We start from the raw sequence: 20,344 nt of genomic DNA on the forward strand, positions 1-20,344 counted from the left end.
AATTCGCCTTGTCTCCTCCTACCATGTGCTCATGAATCACCTTTGCAGCCAGAGACGCCTTGAACACGTGCCTGAGAGCCCCTGAGGGTTAGCAGCGTTTCTCACCGCCGCTTATGAGGCAAACCCAAACGGCAGCTGCATTAAGAATTAATCAATAAATAACAATTTTAAAATCCAACCCTCCCCCCCTCCACCTGGACACTTTGTTAAGCTACTTGCACGCCCCTGCAAGTACCCGCAGCCACACAGCCGGCGGACGCGCCTAGCGAAGATAAAAGCCGTCGAGGCCGGCAGCTGGGGTCGCTACCTCAGCGCTGAGGTGGGTGAGCGGACGGGCGGAACGGCCTCCGCCGGCTGGGTCCTGCGGGGCGGTGCTGAGCCCGCGTTTGCGCTGCGCCGCCTCTCAGGGCCCGCCCGGCTCAAGCCCCTCCTAACCGCCTGGGCTCGCTCACACCCTGCTCTCCCATTGCCTCCTCAGCGCCATGAGGCTTTCTCTTTGCGCCGTGGTGCTCTGGGGGCTCCTGGGGGTCGTCCGCTATGGTGATGCCTCAGGTAAGCGCGGCGGGGGGGGGGGGGGGCGGGTGTGCGGGCCGTGGCCGCCATTAAGCGGCCGAAGGGCTGGCGGAGCGCGGGTTGGAGTGCGGAGGGCGAGTTTTGGGGCGAGCGGAGGTCTAGCGGGATGGAGGGGAACGGGGCTGTTGTGAGGAAGGGTCTGTGGAGCCTGCTGGGGGGTGTTGTAGGCGGTAGTGGGTCGACCTACAGCTGTCTTGAGGGTTGAGGGAGAGAAGATCAAAGCGAAGACGCAGCTGTCTGCAGAGCTGGAGGAGAGTTCTTTATACTCATCCTTATCGTCATCTTTAGGGCTAGGGAGACATTACCCCTCTCTTTTTCCTACCTTAATCGGAATGAACACCATCATTTTAACTCTTACATGGTTATACAGGGCTAATTTTACCCGGGCCGTTGCAACGATACAGTACAGGCTGATGAGTCTGGTATAGAGCTGTGTTTCTGTTAAAGAAACAAGGTGGCATTCTCTGCTTATGAGTGTATACGGGAATACGGTTGATAGTGAGAATTATTTTATTTATTTATTTATTTATTTATTTTTTAAAAACCACATGTTGGTACCCAGTGAATTGTGGGCTGGAAACCACTGCCAGTATAAAACTAAGGAAATGAGCACTTTCTCCCTCCTCCTTCCCCTAGAAGTTGGATCTCGGTTCCTAAAACTACTTTTTGTCTGTGCTGATGTAGTCTGACTTTATTTGACATGGGCTTTTTTGGTAATTCCCTTGTGTTCCTGCATGTGACTAAAATAGGTGTCCAGAGGTAAGTGTACTATAAAGAGTTTAACTTGTGAAGATTTAAGAGTTGCTTACTTTTTTCTAGTTAAGCTTTTATCTGTTCAAATGAAGGGAAAAATAATTGGTTTCCTTTCAGAGATAATTTAGAGATAAGCAAGCAGTCCTTTATGTTAGGGCTGATGTGAGCCTCCTCTTCTTACAATTTTCTGTATTTTTAAACTTGCCTTTAATAAAGCTTAATTGAACAAAAGGAAAAGTCTGTTCTTGGGATACTTTGCAAAGCTGCAGAACAGTGTTTGGAACCAGTCTCAGGTGTGGAAGACTTCTTTCTCCCCCACCCAGAGTCTCATGCCTAAGATCTTAGAGGAGAGCCAGGTGTTCCCTGCTTCCTGTAGGACCTAGACTCTTAGGCTTGGCTGCTGATGGTGGCAAGCAAGTCTGAGAATGAAGGCTTGGTGTTCTTGGATCTTAATGTTTATACTAAAAGATGGTGACAAGTAGTTTGTCTCCTGAACTTGATTGAAAATGGGTCATGTGTTTATTTTTAGTTTTTTGTTACAGTATGTTAAAAGGCAAAATGAATATGGGACTGAGCTAACTGCTCTACCTTGAAGGAGCCTGTTGCTGTATTTCCTTGTAGAGTTGAGGGTGGAGGGTGAAAGTATTTTCCTCCTGAAAGGCTACTAAGCTGTGTAATTTGTGTAGGAACAGCTATTATTAGGCTCTTTAAGCGAGGACACTTGCTTAATGGTTCACTTATTTGAAATTGTCTTGTGGTTACCCAGTGATTTGCAGGGATGGCACTGCTATGTCCTAATACTAGAAGATCCTCCTTTATTTTAAATGTGCAGATAAGTAAAATCTGTGCATGATGGCCTGTATTACCTCTCTGGGGTTTTGATGGGCTGCTTCAAACTTAGTATTTGTGCAGCAGTGTTGTGTATCATGTTTGTTACCTTCCAGGGAGCTCCAGCTTTACAAAGTAGGATTGCAATTGCCCTTGTTTGCTATGTCTAAACCAGATTGCTCAGTGTTGGAAAAACTAAAGCAAATTTACAGGGAAATAGGGATTGAGCTCCCTTTTGCAAAGGGAGCTTATCTGGATGAACTTAATTTGTGCTAGCTGTTTAGTCTATCCAAAGACAAAATTCTAAAATAAGAGGTTCATGCAAAGCTGTTTAGCTGCCTGAATGTATTGGTCAGCTGGCCACTTCCATGTTGATGCTCTACTGCCCAGATGTGCAAATGACTTCTTAATCAGCAGTACCAGCAATGTGAGTGAGGCCAGGTCTTGTGTGTTCTGGCTAATAGTCAAAGTGGATTAGTAAAACTGTAAGCAGGTGAGACTGGTGCTTCTTCCCTCATGTCTCAGACAGTGTAGTAGACTTCTAGTGTGGTGAAGTCTTCTGGTATGGGAGTGGTGCAGTTGATAACAAGACAAATTCTGTAGCACTATCTACTTCATGCATCAAACTGTCCTATAAACATGAGTCTCAGCTCACATGCAATTAAAATGTAGAAGCTTACATAAATCTTGCTTCTTTTGGGGTGGGTATAGTCTTTATTTGGGGCTCTACTACTGTGGAAAGACAGAGACCTTGTAGCAAGACTCTGCCATGTGTCCATATATATGTGGCCTTGCATGTCTGATACAATATGGCTGCTGGCTTTATACTGTTAAGTAACTATACTCATGTTTTCCCTATTCAAACTAGTTTTGAGTCTGAGCTTGCATTTCATCTCCATTAAATGTCTTCATGTGACTACTTGTTTGCATACTCCCTATGCTGGAAGGTTCTTGCCTCTTAAACCTTACATAACCTTATTCTGCATATCCATTGACAATTGGTTGTCACAGAGTAGCAATGCGTTTCCCCTGACTATAGAGAACTTCTTTATCTGAGGCAAGCGTAATGACTGAGCATGGCTCTGTGGGTAAATACTCTTCCTATGTGAGCAGCAGTGGTATTTATTCAGTTGTGTTTCTTAATGGAAATTGGACTGCTTGTTGTTATCATGGACCTTGTGTGGTTAACTGTTTATTGGTGAGGGGGAGTGGCACTTGACTATTGGAGTTGGAAATGTGGCCTACTTCAAGCATCAGATGAACTGAGCTTGGCAATAAATCAGTAGAGTGGAAATAGTTAAAGCTGGGTATTGCTTGCTGGGGAAAGTGTACGTCACAGCAAACGGATGACAAATGTTGTCTCTGAAGTCAACTACCTTGTTGCTTAGAGTTATGAATAAGGGGATTTGATCTCAAAGGAGCTCTGAGAGTTTTCATTCCTTTGCTGTCTTTACTGGTTTTGCCTTTCATGTGGGAGAAAAGATATGAGGAGTGGCAGAGTGGACTGCTCATCTTTTCATCAGTTCTTTTATATGTTGGATTATCTGTGTTCCTGTTCTGGTATTGCTACTAGTATATGAAGTAATACATGCTCAGCACTCCATCTTTGTTCTGCTCTTGCTTAGTTTCAGCAGTGTTGACTTCCTTTAAGTGTGTTTTCAGTTGATGATCCCTGTAACAGTGAGGATTCCTGTCTTGTATCTAACCCAAAACTACTCTGACATGCAGTGACCATCATACTTCTCCCTGCAAGGCAAGGAAGAGGTGATAGCCTAGCATCTGATGGGGTGTTTTCGATGCCTTCACTCTTTGAAGCAAATGAAGCAATAAAAGAAGTTGGGATGCTTAGGTTTTGTTTCTGGCTCCACTGCAGACTTACTAGGTCAACTACTTCACTTCTGTGGTGGTGTTATCTTTGCTGCGTGTGCTGCTGAACCTGCAGTCCTATTTGGTGTGCTACTTTCAGTTTGATCAAGCTTGCCCAAAGAAGCAGCTTGCACGCTGTGGTCAGCACCACGTGTTCGCGGGGGTCTTGGTATCTGTCTTCCAGAGCATCTTTGATAACACTGAACTCTGTATGGCTCAGATAGTCTAATGCCTGTCTGAGAACTTGCACTGGAGGTAGGCCTGAGGAATCATTAGTTGCTCTCCAAGCTCTTTGTCTGCCCTAGAGCACTAGTAGTGCTCCAGGGCAGATGTTCAAATGACAGAAAAAGAGAAGGCTGGAAAGGTTTATGGCCATGTAGCAGTTGCTCTTCTAGCAAATTCCTTAGAATCTACTCTGCAGTTCTTGTGAACTCTCCTTTTAGTCATCTTTCAAGCTTGGTTAGAAGTGTAGTTCAAGGAGCCTGTGAGCAACAAGCTGAAAAGACTTGTCAGATGCATGTGGGCATTCTTGTTCTTCACTCTGAGCCTGTGCTGTTCTGTCCAGACTTTAGTTTAAAATGTATGTCACATGCCCTGTTTTAGAAGCAATTATGCAAACAGTAACGCAATGTAGAACACTATATTTTAATTTACCACAGAGGTCCTCTCTGTGCAGCTACTACTGCAACACGATCATGAGACTCTAAATGAGTCTCATGATTGTGTTGCAGTAGTAGCTGCATGTCTTGCTGATGAATCTGTTCTTGTGTTATGCAGAAGCCTCTGGGTATAAGTACAGAGTGGAGGTGAGAAATAAGACAGACCAGTGCAGTTTTCCCCCCGCTGCCCTTGATGTAGAGCCTAGAGAGGATGTATATGGTTTCAGCTTTTCTGATTTTTTTTTATTTTTTTCTTAAAAACATCTACATGTGAATATCTGCGGTTCAGGAAACTGTGCTCAAGTTCTTAAAGATCAAAGAAAAGTATTTTATTGCATTTTAAGCTTTAAATTAAAATTTCTAAGTTCATAGGTGTATAGTCTGTGCCTTTTGAATTCTTTTCCTTAGTATTCATACTGCTAGTTGCATTTCTAGTAGACTTAAGATCTAAGGACAGCAGAGGTCTTGTGAAGGGGGACTCTATTTCCAAAGAATGCGTAAAGCTCTAATTTTACATTAATTACTGTTTGAAAAGTTTGGGTAGAAACTTTTTCTGCCTTAACACAAACTGCAGATGATGGAACAGAAAAATGGAATATTTTTAACTCCTAGATGGCATATGATACCCATATTTCAACTGGGGTTTTATTGGTGATGCTGTCCTAGTGTTGATTGAATTTTTGGGGTGGCATGTAGAGCCTGAAGTTGGCAAGATGAGAAGTGTTAGTTTTTTCCTCCACTGTGAGGTGAGTGGGGGAGGCATGAGGAGAGGAGCTCACCTCTAGCTGTGTATCAACAGACAAAGAAGCTGGCCAAAGATGCCGATTCTTGGCAGACGAGGGGGGGGAACAACTGGAAAGGAGTTAAAGTACTGGCTATTGTTTCAGATGATATGACTATATCCTTTTCTTTTCCTGGATGACCTGAATCATCAGCAACAGTGTATAAGGATGGTGCTGTTGATTACTCTGTGCTTCTGCTGGAGTACTCGACCCTATCAACTCTTTACACTGGAAGAGGCAACTTTATTGAGGAAGTGCTCTGTATGTGTTTAGGCTTGATAAGTTTTAGGTTTGCTGGGCTACAGTGTGTGCACACAGAGGAATTTTGGCAAAAAAACCTGAAAGGCATTGTGCATGCTTTATAAGCATCTAGTCTGCCTACTAACCACCAGCAAAAGAGAATCTTGTGGATTCTGTACAGCTGCTTCTCTTTCTTCCTCTGATACACCTTGTCCCTCAAGAGCCCAGCATGTAGAGAAAACAGGTTTTCTAGCATGACTTGAATGACAAGCCAAAGCTGATTCTCAGAGAGGCTTATGTCCTAGGTCACATGGTTCTCTTTAAATTAAAATGATGGTGGATCATGGGGTTATGCTCATCATAAGAAGAAATTGTCTTGGTTGTGTCTTGCAAAAATTAATCAGATTAATTACTGGATTACTGGAAGTTTCCAGACTTCCCTTAGTAATTGCTTCTCTCTGGACAAAAAAGTGTCCTTTTTTTTGTTCTACAGGTCTTCTTGAGCTGTCCTTGGGAAAATTCAGAAATGTGCTACTTAACCGGACCAGTCCAGTGGAAGCTGTAATCAGGAACATTGCAAGCAATGTGACTGTTGTTATTTTTCAAGTACATGCCCAGCAAAGCGATGTGGTGATATCCTTTGATAAGGTATGGTAAGAGTGTCACTTCTGTTCTTAAGTGCTACTTTTCTTTTAACAAAGGAGTTGGCCGTGGTACATGTAGGAATATAGAACTGAAGCTGTATAAATAATACTAATATAAAATAATACTGTCTTAATACCTGCATGACTCTTGGGCAGTATTATTTTGGCTTCACAAATCCTTTCCTATATATCATAGCTGCTATTTTGGATGACAAATGCTAAAGGAATTTCAGAGCTGACTTGGAAATGTTTCAAGGCTTTTTGTTCTTGGTGGAAATAGTGCTTTTGACATATGACTGTTGACTACTATCCATTAGCTTGTAAAATGAAAAACAAGGTACATAATATTCTGTGAGAACTATTTGCTAGATGCCTCATACGCTGAACATGATTGCTTTGGGATGTTTAGTTGTCTGCTGTTTGTGGCTTGGATCTATCCACTACAGATAGGATGTCTTGTTACTCCAGCTTTTTGTCCTGAATCTAGTTCTCCTTTGGTGGCACATGGAAAAGTTAGTCCATAGTGCTCCAACGAAGGCTGTTACTTCTAGCCAACAATAGAAGCATTCTTACTGCTATACACTAGCCTCAGTTTGTCCCGTCATTACTTGGATGCAATCATCTAAAATACTGGGATTTTTTTATAGTGCTGTGAGGCTCTAGCTTTTGTTTGAGCAGAACGTAGACTAAGCTGAAGGTGGTAGACAGAGACCTGACAGCTGCCATCCTATTTCCTCCTCTCCATCAGGTTTATCGAAATGAGAATATACTGGGTGCCGAGAAGTATCCTGGGGAGCTCAGGAGATGAATAACCTGTAATACAAGTCACCCAGCTCAGTCATCTTTGTACTGATGCAATAAACAGGATTACAGGGTTAAGGCATTACTGTTACACCTGTTCAGTCTTTGATTATCACTGGCAGAATCTTCTGCTGCCAACTCAGAGCTTCCTTGCAATTGACCTTACCAGGCCAAGGGCAGCAATGTTTAAATACGGCTATACTGCTTTTAGGACTGGCCTGCCTCTAGAAATATGAAGCTAAGCCAGACCATAAAGTCTGCCAGGTCCAAAGTGCTTCCTTACAATGTTGCCTCAGATGAGTGTGGCCTTCTTGGGCAAAAGCACATTTTCCATGCTGAAAAACAGATTTGACTGCAGGTCAATTACTTGTTCAGCTGTGCGATACTGCCTCATCTTTCTTCAAAACCCCTGGTTCTAGAAGGGTTGGGGATGGTGGGGATTGGGTCAGTAGCTGAACTGGCCGCAGGCACTTGTCTGGCATGGCTGGTAGTAAGCCAGCTGTCACACAGTCATCTTCATTCTGGTGGAGAGAGTGAAGGGCTTCTGCACTTCCCAGAATGTACCATCCCTCACTTCTTGTTGGGGGATATTCCAGTCCCTTTACACTTCTAGTAGTTAGCCCATTGCTGTGCAGCAGTAGACTTCAACTAGCTAGTTTTCCCTGCAACTTGCCTGTGATTATCAGCTCTTTACTAGTATCAACTTATCACTTGGGTTTTTGAGCCTGAGCTAGGCAGTGTGTGGTGTCAGAGGCCACTCCCTTTTTTCCATCTTCCTTTTATCAGCTAGCTAAGGACTGAGTGCCTCATCTGTGGTCACTGGCACTGAAATATGTGCCCTGTGGGTTTGTGGCAGGAATGTGACTCCTGTACAATAGGTCAAGTTGTGGTAGAAATCTTTTCAAGAGGAACTGCTTGGTTATATCATTTGTTTCTGTCCAGAATCCATCTGTGAACAGCTCAGGAACTGGAGTAGACAAAGGACTGGTTTCCATCCTTCGGCCTCAGCAGACTGTATGTACGTGGTATCTTCGGTCTCTGGATGCTAGCCAGGTGCTCAGCACAGCTATTTCTATTCCCTATATGGAAAAAGGTATGTTCTTATTACTCTGTAAGGCATACCACCTCTGCTTATTGCAAGTTAACTGTGAAATGAGCACCTCAAATGAACACCTTTACATGATGCAAATGTGTGATGGAGATACCAGAAATTCTTTTGAAATGGTCTGAAAAAGTTTAGTATCACTCACTGCAGAATTGAGTTGTGTATAAGAATGTACTGTATGGTCTTGTCATGACTTCAGCCTTAGAGTAGAAAACTGTGTATGCATCAGGACCTAACTCATACTGCAGTGAAACCACTTTTGCTGTTGGCAGGACTAGAAGTTGACAATTTTATGTGCTTGGCAAGCAGGCCATGCCAGCAAGTACCTCCATTGCTGAGGTCTTTGATTTTGTTATTATTGTTTTATTTTATTTTTGCATGCATCTAAGGGGGAATTAACAGCTATTACAGTTATCTTTTCTGTGTTCTAGATCCTATTCCTGGAGGCTGCAATCTAGAGTTTGACTTGGAAGTGGATCCAAATATTTACCTAGACTATACGTTGGTTGATACACACATCAAGTTTGCCCCTGCAAACTTGGGATATAACAGGTGTGTGAAAAACTGAGTGCACTGAGCAAGACCTTATTTGACCAAGATCATGAAACAAGATTCTGCTGAAAAGGCTGACTATCCAGCTGCTGGCAGAAATCTTGTTTGCTGCAACAAACTTGAGAGGTAAATGAGGAAGAGGAGGAGGAGAGATAATACATGAAAGAGAGATTTGAGAGCTGCGTCTTGTGGAAATGACTATGCAACTTCAGATATGCAAGCAGTCAGCAAATACTGGATCTTCCCATTCCTCATTATGACTTAATCTGTTTAAGAAGCAACTGTGTATTCTAGCCAGTTTCATTCCTTTACTGGTACTGAAGCCTGATAATGACCTAGAGTTTTGTCTAACATTGTGACTTCAAGTTATAAAGCATTATTTCCTGAATGGTGCCTGGTGTCTCAGGTGATAGGCAGGGAATGGGAAAGGCTCTGTTCAGAGCTGTTTATATATTTAATATGCATGAAAAACCAAACAGTGATGTTGTGATCTTTGATTGTTGTCACCTCTTGGAATTCTTGTGCTGGTTCCTTATGACAACTTTAGGAAGCCTCTGTAAATGTAAAGGCAGGTACCAGCACAGACACTACCTGCATCAGAGTGTTTCTGCATAACACTGCTGTAGTCTGTGCTTGCAAACATTTACAGCCTGGCTTTGAATTAACTGCTAGTGTGAACTTCTAAAGAGAAGAAGACATGCTGCCAGCTCAGCCAGGTAACTTCTGAGAGCTAATGTTAAGTTCTGGGGGCTTGTGATGGGCATGTAGCTGATCTCTTTAATTGCAGAGGAGCAAACCCACCATCCTGTGATTCAGGGACTGGTCAGAACTCCAGATGGCGGCTGCGCTATGAGGTCTACCAGTACTTCTTACCAGAGAATGATCTTTCTGAGATGGTACTCATGAGCCACATACGGAAGATGTCTGAGGTGCGAAGTATCAAAGCCAATGGCATTAAAGTAAGTCTGAAGCACCGGTGTTACAGGCATGTGGCAGTGGCACTACTTCATGTTTTCTTCTCCCCTGTGCTTCTCTTCCTTGAATGGTGACATAAGCAAGCTGCTGATGCTTCAGGCTTCTTACTTGTATCTGGGACTTCTGTTAAGGAAGTTATACAGCGAGTCTTGCATGCAAAATGGTAACCACTTTGTTGACATAGAGGTGGATAGTTATCAGAGCCCCAAGTGTGGCAGAATTGAGACATCTTGCAATGGAGTCTATTAGGTAGACATTAATTGACTAGTCTGAGATTTTTCTATGTCTTGCACCCTTTTCTCAATGAAACCAGCTTTTATGGGAGTGTCTTCTTGCTTGCTGTATACTGCTTTAGTCACAGTACTCTTTCTGTACTTTTTTTTAACACAGTACAGTGTTAAAAGCCAGCTTGCCTATAGCTATACTGCTACTGAGTGCCTGTAAATCCAGGAGTAGAGCCAATTCTGACAAAGATGGATAATCTCCTGTGGTGCCTGGTAGATGCTTGTGTCTGGCATCCTCAGATTTGAGGGTTGAGCAGGCAATGCAACAGAGAGAGCAGAGGTAGAGAATAGAGTGGAACTGGAATACAGATGAGTGGCATAAAGAGATCTGATACGCGAGAGCAAACACTTACTACATGTTTACCTGCTCTCCAGCGAAGGGATGGAGCAGGGACTCAATGGCCACGACTTGCCTGGTTTAGCTAGTGAGTAGAACGGCAGCCTTGCCAGCTTCTGAGGCCAGACCTGGGTTAGTAGACTGGCAGGGAAGCTGAGCTGTGTCCTCAAATAGGGAGGAATAAAACATATGAGTGGGAGAGTCTTCTCCCCCATCAGAAACTATAGTAATACTGGAAGCAATGCAGTCGGTCCTGTGAGCCTTTAATGCTTCAATTTAATTCTGAGGGGGTTCAGAGTAGGAGACCTCTTGCCTTGGAGTTCTTGCAGATAGTCTTCCTTGAGCTGCTGAGTATTGCCTCAGCTGTATGAATACATCAACATGCCATCAGTAACAGTGACAAGCAGTTCATTGCAGTTGAAAATATGCTTTACTGTTCCAGATGCTTACACTGACAACTGATGACAAGACCAATGTCTACTTTTCCTCACTTCCTGGACAAGGTGTGATCTACAATGTCATAGTATGGGATCCTCTTTGGAATACTTCTGCTGCATACATACCTGTGCATACATACGCCTGCAGCTTTGCTGACCTAGTTGATAGCTGCTCTTCTCTTAGTAAGTTGGGACTTGTATATCCTTGCCAACTTGTCTCAAGCTTATTGTGCTCCAAAATGCTGAATGGTCCTTTTGAGATTATTTTCTTTAATGTGTGAAGGAGCATTTTGTTTTACACTGGATATATTTTGTTACTTTATGATGGAGTTTACTTGTTGATTGAGGACAAGTTCTAGGATGATGAAATAAGAGTAAGAAGAGTGTTAGCAATTGAAGGTTTAACTTACTGAAGGTTTAATATTGTGGCTTGACAATATATAACTTTCAGTTCTGTAGTGCTGGTCTAGCTTTTTCCATCTGAGCTGGATACATAATATTAAATCATTTGTAGGACTATAGATTCTGCATAAGTGAATAAAACATGAACAAGATTAGGGTCCAGTCTGATATTTATTTTCTGTTTAACTGTGCTAGTGCTATCAGGATTCAGTAACCTACAAATATTTTGAAAGGAGGTGGTCACCTAAAATAAGCATAAAGATAATATCAACAGTAATGGAATGACCACAAAGTCATTCTACTTTGTACAAGGCTATATAATGATAGAATTTGAGCAGAAAAAGAGTAAAGCTGCCATTCCCATTATGACTACAGTAGAGCCAAGTGTAGTGGGTAGAATATGGTGCATAAAATAAGATGTGCTTTCATGTTTACTTTCTTATATACTGTAACATGCAACTGTCTTATGGCAACATGAGATTATCTAGGCTAACACTTTCTTCTGTAATTTGGAGAACTAGGAAAATGTGGTTTATTTTTTCAAATAGCTTAAGTAATAGTAAGAATTTTGCCTAGGAGACAGGTGAGTTGTACTAGGATGATGATGGTCCTTTCTGTTGCATGAAAAATATATTAAAGGGAGATCATGTTAAAGGCTGCAGTGATAAAGACTAGAGCTGCTGCCTGGGTCACTACTCCTGTGGCACTGATTTTTAAGGTGATTGGATGTACTTTTATTTTTTTTTAAAGCTGAGCAGATAATTTTCAGGTAAAGCTGGATCTGTATCTTAATCAGCAAGTTAGAGCTACTTAACTAATTGTTACAGAAACATCAGTCTTCTGAATAAGGAGGAAGGTTGCGACTTAGTCTAGAACTACTTCAATATTCTGTTGGAGATCCAGTCAAGATAACTGGTAGCTCAGCCATTGAAGATCTGCTCACATGATATGTCTGAAGGACTGGCAGATACAAAGCTATCAGTTACAGCAGACTGACCGTACCTTTGTCTCACTGTGGGGACTACCAGGTAGGATGCTCTAGTAACCCTTTCTTTCTCCTTCTAGGTAAACTCTCTACCAAAGTATTCTTTACTACTTTTGCTGTTCTTGGTCTTTTCACTTGCTTTTTTGGACACAGATTCTGGAAAACAGGTACTGACTACTTGTTTTTTCCTCTTTTCATAAGTCTGATTGGAATTTCATAACTGATTTTGCTGCAACTTAGAATGGTGGTGTTGTAATAACTATAAAAGGAATTTTATTGATATGTCAATTAGGTCCACTGCTTGGCTTTTACAGGACCTGATCTTTTAAGCACAGATGAGCAAGAAGTTCCTGTTATGCAGGGAACAGAAATGTGGAACTAGGGTGAATGCTGGGCAACATAGATATAAATACGTATTTTTTGACTGAAGAGCTTGAAGACACTGCTTTCCAGATCAAAGTGTTGTCTGGCTCAGTGTCTGGGAAGCACAAAAGGAACTGATCTGTTCCTTCTCTGTTGTAACTTCAAGATATTTGAAGATGTACTGAAGTGGGTTTGGTATGAAGTATTATGTCAGTATACTAAGTCTTTTTCCTTCTTCTTTAGACTTGTTCTTCATGGGCTTCATATTCACAGCCTTCTTCTTCTTTGTATTCATCACACGAATAACTGGCCTTGGTTATGATGGTGAGTAGATGTTTTAGGATACCCGATGCCCTTCCAAAAGTGTTATTATGAATCTCTTAAGTAAAATCTTGGTTGTGCTTGTTGTTGGCTAGCCTTAGGAAGGATAGGAGGGTGCTATCCGAGTACTTGAACTGAGCTACAATTACCATAATAGCTGAATAGGCAACAGAGTAACATTTGCTTCCAGCACCAGAATTAATATAGCTGCAACTATAAAAGACAAATTTCAGTATCTAGCCAAGGAAGATCCAGGTTTTTAGAAATCCTGGAAATTTGCAACGTACTTCCTTTCTACTTCTTTTTTTTTTTATAATGGGTGGACCTCAGTTTCTGATCAAATACAGATTTCATCTGTAAAACAAGTAGGTCTGTACCCTGCTTGATAGATCAGCAACTATTAGTTCTTTTTGTCCGTGTCCTGCCTCATAGTTACCTTTTTGATACCTGTGCGTTAGCAGTTCCAACCTTAACTGCCCTGAGAATTGAAGGTACTAATAATGCACGTAGTAGCAAGCCTTTTATTCCAGCCCTTTACTGCTCTTCCAGTAGTCCATTCTCAATTGCAGACTTGAGTCTAAGTGGAATATGCATGAGGCAAATACTGATACTCTTGGCTGTATTCAGAAAGCTTTCATTAGGTAACAATAAAAAATGTAAAGTAAAGCTGCTGGATACAGTGTTGCAATAACAAGTTTTCAGAGTTTTGGAATTTCCCCTTTTGTTTTTCAGTGCGTCTTATTTTGACAGCAGTAGCTGGAATTATTGGAGGGCTCCTCTTGGTTGTGAGCTGGTGGAGATTTGGCTCGATCATACTCTGCATGTTTATTATTGGACTTGTGCTGGGATTTCTCTTTTCATCAACAGTCTTCTTTACCCCACTAGGTATGCACTGAAGTACTCTGCTGCAAAGTGCTGGCTATGGAGTGATGTATTCCTGCTGTATTACAGGGACATTGCAAGGCTCTAAAATGAATGCTGCTCTGGTTTATCTTAGTATGATGTTTAACTTTCCAGTGTTGGAAGGAATAGTGATATACCTGAAGCCTTTGTTCAGGTGTGCTGTAACTAAAACTACTTAGGGAATCTGCACTAGTGGGAAAAGGAAACTGCTTATTCTGTGGAGAACTTGCTGAGGCCCTTTCTACATAAGCTGTATGCCATCCCAGAAGTCAGTGCTACCAGCTCTGCTCCAGGCATGCACTTGCTGTCTGTCTTTATTTCCTATCCAGAACAAGTCACATTAGAAAATCTGCAGTCTTAACTTAGAGGCTTCAGATGTAAAGGCAATATGGATTGAGGAACTCTTGCTGTTACCTTTCACCATACTACATTGCAAAGCTCTGGAAGCATTGCACTCAAAGAGTCAAATTTGTATTTGCAGCTGGATTGACATCGTTAGGGTCTTCAGAATGAGAGAACCAATAGCCTAATTGCTTAAAAGCAAGTGAAGCTGCTGAGCTGGAATCCCTCGGGGGCATCACAGCATCAGCCACACTTTTCTCTGTTGATTTTAAACATCGGTAGTCTTTTACTTAAGATCCCTTGGTGGGACTGTTTTTCTTTAGTCATTTGTGTTTGACTTAAGCCACAATTCTGTGATAATCCATGCAGTCCCTGGTTGGTCTTCATTAAAGCAAAACAGTGGGTTCAGCTTAGAAAAGGTTAGGCCTTAGAAAGCAGGGAGAGCAAAGTAGTGTTTGAGTGACTTCATTACTCTTCCTAAATCCAAAAGAATTTGTTACATTGTGTTGTTGTCATGGCTGCACTTGCACCATACAGGAGTAAAATATACATAGATGCAGGTTTACATATTCTAAACTTATATGGCTTTAAGTAACAAAATGGCTTCTTATTGGGCAGAAATACTCTGGTACTTTTTATTCTTACCAGATGAGTAACATACACCTCATAAAAAAAAATAAATCTTTGTTTCATGGACATGGTCTGCTGTCCAAACTGAGGGTACAGGACCTATACTTGCTATACTCAATTAGGGTAGTCTTTTTCTGTTCTTGTTTTGAGTAGCTGTTATAATGCACCTCAAACAATTTCTTCACTTGAGCTCAAAAGGTGAGCTTTTCAACACTGTACTCTGGATGGTTTTGATTGTACAAAATTTGGGGTGTTGGGGGAGGGGAGAGCTCACCCCAACCACTTGCACAAAAGGAAATTGTTTACTAACAAGTAAATTACATGTGGAATATGATGTCTTTGCAGGAGACTACAGGGTCTTCCGTGACGATGTGGTGTTCTGGGTGACCTTTTCATCTATAGCCTTGCTGATTCCAGTGCTTTTTGTTGGCTGTCCAAGAATTGTAAGTAGTCTGCACTGTCACCTTAAAGGGAGGAAGGCTGTCAGACTTCTTAATGCAAAATGTAGTCCTGCAGGATATGTATAGAAAACTTAATACAGCTTCATGAAGTCAGCACAGGACCAGCTCTGGGGAGTTTCTTTTCAGCTCTACTTGTGCTAGGTGGTCCATAATCAAAGGAATGACTCTCTGCAGTGTTGCACATAGCATCTGCTAATGCTTGCATTTAGTTGACTTCTGCTGTCTTAGAAGGATGTCTGCAGAACAGGTGTGTGCAGCCAGCTTCCAGTAGAAGAACTGGTACCAATTACTGCCTTAATGAGGTGGGGGACTAAAGAGTGTTTGTCAGTCTCCTGAAGCTGTGTTTTATCTTCCCCTCTAGCTGAACATACTGGCCTCTGGAATAGTAGGCTCTTATGCAGTGATCCTAGCTATCGCTTGTTACATCTACACAAGCCTTGCTTACATCACTTTAGACCTGCTCAGAAGGGTCCTCAATGATTACTTCAGCAGAGCTTACACCAATGTGCCTTTTCAAACAAATGGTGAGTACAGCTCTGAAGACTTTTTTTTTTTTAAACACTGCCTCTTTGTTTCTATTGTAAACAGTGGTTGAGGATAGGAAGGAATAAGAGAAGAACAAAATAAGTACAGTATAAGGTTTAACTCCCTAATGGTAAAATCTAGTCCTGCAAAAGAAACACTTGAATACACTCCAAGGCAGCAGTCTTCCAGCAGGTGTTGTGTGACAAGAGGCCCTTGCGAAAGGTGCTTCTTGGGCTTGGACCTTGCTGGTGAGTTTGTGGGGTGGGCAGACAAAAGGCCTAATGTGGTGACTGAACAGGCTTATCTTGCCCCATGTGTTACCCCTTTGCATGGAGTTACTCTAAGCATGTGAGGCTGCAGAGACAATACTTCATTCTGTCACTAAACTTGTTCAGTGTTTGTGCTTGGGAAAGGAAGGAATTTTTTTGCTTTGATGCAGGAATCTGTTTGGTTTCTCTTTTTCAGACTTCATTATCCTCTCAGTGTGGACAATGCTGGCCCTCAGCGGAATAACTGTGCAGCTTCGCCGAGAGAGAAGTGAAGTGCCATTCCCACCACACCCCTATCTTGCCTGGAAGCGGGAAAGGGAACGCAGAAGCACCAATGTCTTAGACCCTAGCCATCATATCCCTCCCCTGAGAGAGAGGATCCAGAACAAGCTGCTGCATATCAAAGAGTTCTTTCAGAAAGAGCAGCCAGCTGGGGAGAGAACTCCTTTGCTTCTGTAACCTGCCAAATAACTAGTGGGAACAGAGGAAGAATCTAGAAATGGCAACATGAGTGATCATCAGCAAACCAGGCAGTGATGCAGGATTACCACTGCCAGTTTGCCCTGCTTGATTTAACAATGATCGTATTTGTCCAACCTGGAAGAAAAGTTATCTGTCGGTACACTACATGCTGTTTTGTGACTCTTTCCTCAATGGCCCACTCAGCCTGCTGTAATGTGTATGTCTAGCTGCAGAATCTTGTACTAATGGTCAAGTACAGGTATTTATCTTGTGGTGATCTAGTTTGATGTGTAGGTATGGGAAATACGAAACAACTCTTAGAAAGCAACCGGTACAGTTCTGATTCATATCTTGCAGTGTGGAAAACCACTGCTGAAATATTGCCTGACTGGCTCCTTAAAGTGGACAGTCTCTCAAATTGTGAGGCATGAAAGATGAGGACCATACACAGAAGTTCTTCTAGCAGGGACTGAAGTATCACCACCTAATATAGGTACAGAATGTGTGGCTGCAAACGCAGTTGTTTCCAAGAAGTGTTACTGTACTTTGCAAGCTAAACTAAGTGACTTGAATTTAAACTGCACTGAATTAACTGTTGTAAATGTGCACACTGGGGCTCAGGAAGTGGACCTGATCTGAGACAAGAAGACTTTCTTTCTTTCAGCTGGTTCTGTAGCAAGCTGGTCATCTGTGCAGAGATGACTGTTAAAAGGACGCAAGAGGTTTGCCTCCTTGTTTGCTTTCTGAATAGCTTTTGTCTTGTTTCTGCTCTGGTATATTTTGTTTTTTTGATGGTGCTGTCATAAAAGGAAAAGCTAAATAAGCTTTTTGTAGCCAACAGCAGTTCTGGTTTGGGTTTTTTCCCTGGAATTGATTGAAACACTATTTTTATTTTTAATCAATATATCTTTTAATTCTGCCGTTAAGGGGTGAAAAGCATCATCCAGCTTGCAAAATCCTGACCAGGATCCATCCTGACTATGTTCCTTACCAATTCGGATTGCATCTGGCCAAAGCGGAATGTAGTATAAAACTGGATAAGGGTGGATGATTGTGATATTGTGTGGTGGCTTTATTGACTTCCTTAAAACCAAACCAAACAGCCATATTCAAAATGCAGACTGAAGCATTGTGGTTTTGGCTCACATAAATGCACAAGCAGTCCTGAGGCTGTCCTTGGTTTTACCTGCCTTTGCCTGCCATACCCAATCCTGGTCTTCATGGTCAGTGTTTATGTGGTGATCTGTCAAGCATTAAATAATGGTTGGTTGAAGTCTTGTGTCCTGTACCTTGGTATAGGTTATGGTATCTCTTCCTCCTATCTTTGTACTTCTAGTGTGGGCAGCAAAGTGTATGGTCCTTTCTGTCTGAAGGTGGATGGCTATTCTGCTACCTGAATGACACCCTCGTGAGTGAATACCCTCATGATGGTAACTCAGGTTCTTGGCCATCACTTTAAATTCTTGGTATAAGTGTGTAAGGAAACTGGAAAAGAGCTTTATTTGGGAACTTAGATGAAAGCTAAGACACCCTGGCGATAGGAAGGAATTAATGGCTTTAAAATGATTCTACTTACCTGCCCTTTTCCTTTAAGGAGTGAAAGCTTAATGATCTAGTAAGAGGTGACTGAGCTCATCTGATGTGTAGAGAGACAAATCCCATGATTGCTTGGAGCTGGGACATCTGCCTCAAACAGTAGAGCGAGGCTGAGATCCTGCAGTTTGTGTCTTGCTTTGCTGTGCTGTTGTGGCTCATGAGGGCTCTTTCCCTAGCCTCTGGCAGACTGATGCTTGCTGACTGCCCTTGCTGCACTGACACCAAGCATGTCTTTGCTGTATTTGATGGCAAGTAGCAAACACTTATTTGGTATACAAATTCTCTTAAACGTGTTTACCTTGGTCTTTTTATAACTGCTGTGATTAATATTGTGCAACAAACAAGTTTAACTCTAATTTTCTATATCTTTTATAATAAAGATGTCTTTTGAAAGAATGTTGGAACTATCGGGGTCTCTTTGAATTCAAAGATGCTTTTACAACTTAGGTTCCATCTTCGGTATTGTAGGGATAGTTTGTTTTGGAAAAACTTCTTAGCCTCAAGGGATAGGGGAGGGTAGGGGAGGGAGGAACTTAGCTGACCTGTTGTGAGGACTTACTGTAGTTGCAGTGACACCCAGAGGCTGGAGAGGGGTTATGTTCTTTGCGAAGCTAGCGAGGAAGGCCATGCTCCAAAGAGGCTTTTTCTTACAGCTTTGTCAGAGGAGGTTCTAGGGGACAAAGGAATGGTGGTCATCCACTTCTTGAGTGGAAACTGGTCTGCAAGATCATGTAGGAAGTCTATGGCAGAAGGGGACTTTGGACTCTTTCTAAAATCCTGACTTGGAGATTTACTTTCTCTTAGACTGCTCAGAGACAGTATGGGAATTTTATTCTATATTCTGTGAGCCATAGCAGGTAACAGGGGTAATAATCAGAATACACAAACTGATCCACTGGGGCTTTGAAGGGATAATTTTCAAGTTGATTTTGTGTACCCTCTGAGGCAGTTGCGAAATAAAAACTGGATCCTACCCTGCTATGCCTCTCCTTGGAGTGCCAAGTCTCTCATGGGAAGCATTCACTGCCTTGCTGTGTTAGCTGTGCTAAATGTTGCACAGCTACCTTGCAATTTTGCTAGCTTAAAATAATACTATCTACTGCTCCTGGGGACTCTTATGTCCTTCTAGGCAGTGGTTTGAAGCTTCCTGTAAAATGAAGCTTTCTGGACTATGCTCTGGGCTATTTTCTTCTGCTGTAGAGAATTCTTCTGCCAGGATGATTCCGGCACACTTCTTTCACTGAGTCTTCTGCAGTCTTTGGTGCATTGTAGTAATGTGCAATGATCACATTGTGGTATTTGTCTTAGCTGCTTGTTGAGCTTTCCTAGATTTGCATGTGTTTCGGTCCTGCTCCAAATCTGCAGGAGAAGCCCTTTTACTCTTCCCCTTGCTCTCACACCCATGCTGATTGCTCCTAGTAGCTAAATAAGCTATGGCACAAGTGAACTCTAGGACACTGGTCTTCTCAAACAAACAGGTCTTCCTTTGTTCTTGTCTCTACTTCCTAACTTTAAAAACATAAACCTAACCTGACTGCTGCTTCATGGAGGGCTACAAATGTCAGGCAGCTTGCCTGCCTGCTTCTCCAAATGGTCAGAAAGTACGGCAAAGTAGAAACAGCTCAGGCTTTCCGTGGATGTACTTCAGTGAAGAGGAAGACAAACTGATTTGGGAGCAGGTTATGGGAAATTATAGAGGTCCCGCAAAATTAATGTTCCTTTGTCGTCTCGGCAGTCATGTCCTATGCAAGTGGCTTTCCTTACGGGGAGGAACAGCATGATGTAGAGCTCCCAGTCCAACAGTCTACTCTGCTAATGCTTGGTAAGAAGAAAAGGTATTAGCAGTTGTCATTAGATCTGCTTAACTGATTGGTAGAAATATTGCATGTGTCAGGTTATAAAGCACTCAAACCATTCTGGGGGCCCAACTGCTGGGTGTTATATAAAACTCTGTGCTAGAGGCTTCTGAGGAAAATGTTGTGTTGGCTTAACACCATTGCTGCGTGGGGAAACCTGAGCAGAATGTAAACTTTGTGGGGTGCCAGTCTGAAACCCAAACTCAGTCCTGTCAAGTGCATTAACTGACATACTTATGGTATTGCTACCAGAGAGACTGCAGCATGGCCTAGCTTGCCCGGTGCCTTGATTTCAAGCTGGTCTTGTTTTCCTGTGTCTGAGGTATTTGGCCATTGCCAAAACTGTATGAAACTGTCCCAAGCAACTGGAAAACTAAAAGGAGGATAAAGCAA

The 20,344-nt window shown here is 42.3% G+C and overlaps 1 protein-coding gene across 1 annotated transcript; it reads left to right on the plus strand.

The window, feature by feature from the left end:
* Positions 1-244: 244 nt before the first annotated feature.
* On the plus strand, positions 245-18,491 carry TM7SF3 (transmembrane 7 superfamily member 3). Its single transcript, XM_065673795.1, has 13 exons — positions 245-319; positions 479-552; positions 6,195-6,349; positions 8,089-8,239; positions 8,683-8,803; positions 9,591-9,762; positions 10,842-11,019; positions 12,304-12,390; positions 12,830-12,910; positions 13,640-13,792; positions 15,128-15,225; positions 15,605-15,767; positions 16,234-18,491. Exons 2-13 carry the CDS (start codon positions 483-485, stop codon positions 16,494-16,496), a joined length of 1,692 nt encoding a protein of 563 aa, XP_065529867.1. The 5' UTR covers positions 245-319; positions 479-482; the 3' UTR covers positions 16,497-18,491.
* The last annotated feature ends 1,853 nt before the right edge of the window (positions 18,492-20,344 follow it).

This window comes from Lathamus discolor, chromosome 1, assembly GCF_037157495.1.
Source record: "Lathamus discolor isolate bLatDis1 chromosome 1, bLatDis1.hap1, whole genome shotgun sequence".
NCBI classification, from domain to species: domain Eukaryota; kingdom Metazoa; phylum Chordata; class Aves; order Psittaciformes; family Psittacidae; genus Lathamus; species Lathamus discolor.

Coding starts and splice junctions, on each gene's coding strand:
- TM7SF3 (XM_065673795.1), top strand. CDS start 483: ATGAGGCTTTCTCTTTGCGCCGTGGTGCTCTGGGGGCTCCTGGGGGTC. Junction 8,240..8,682: donor TATTCCCTATATGGAAAAAG/GTATGTTCTTAT, acceptor TCTGTGTTCTAG/ATCCTATTCCTGGAGGCTGC. Junction 15,226..15,604: donor TTGTTGGCTGTCCAAGAATT/GTAAGTAGTCTG, acceptor CTTCCCCTCTAG/CTGAACATACTGGCCTCTGG.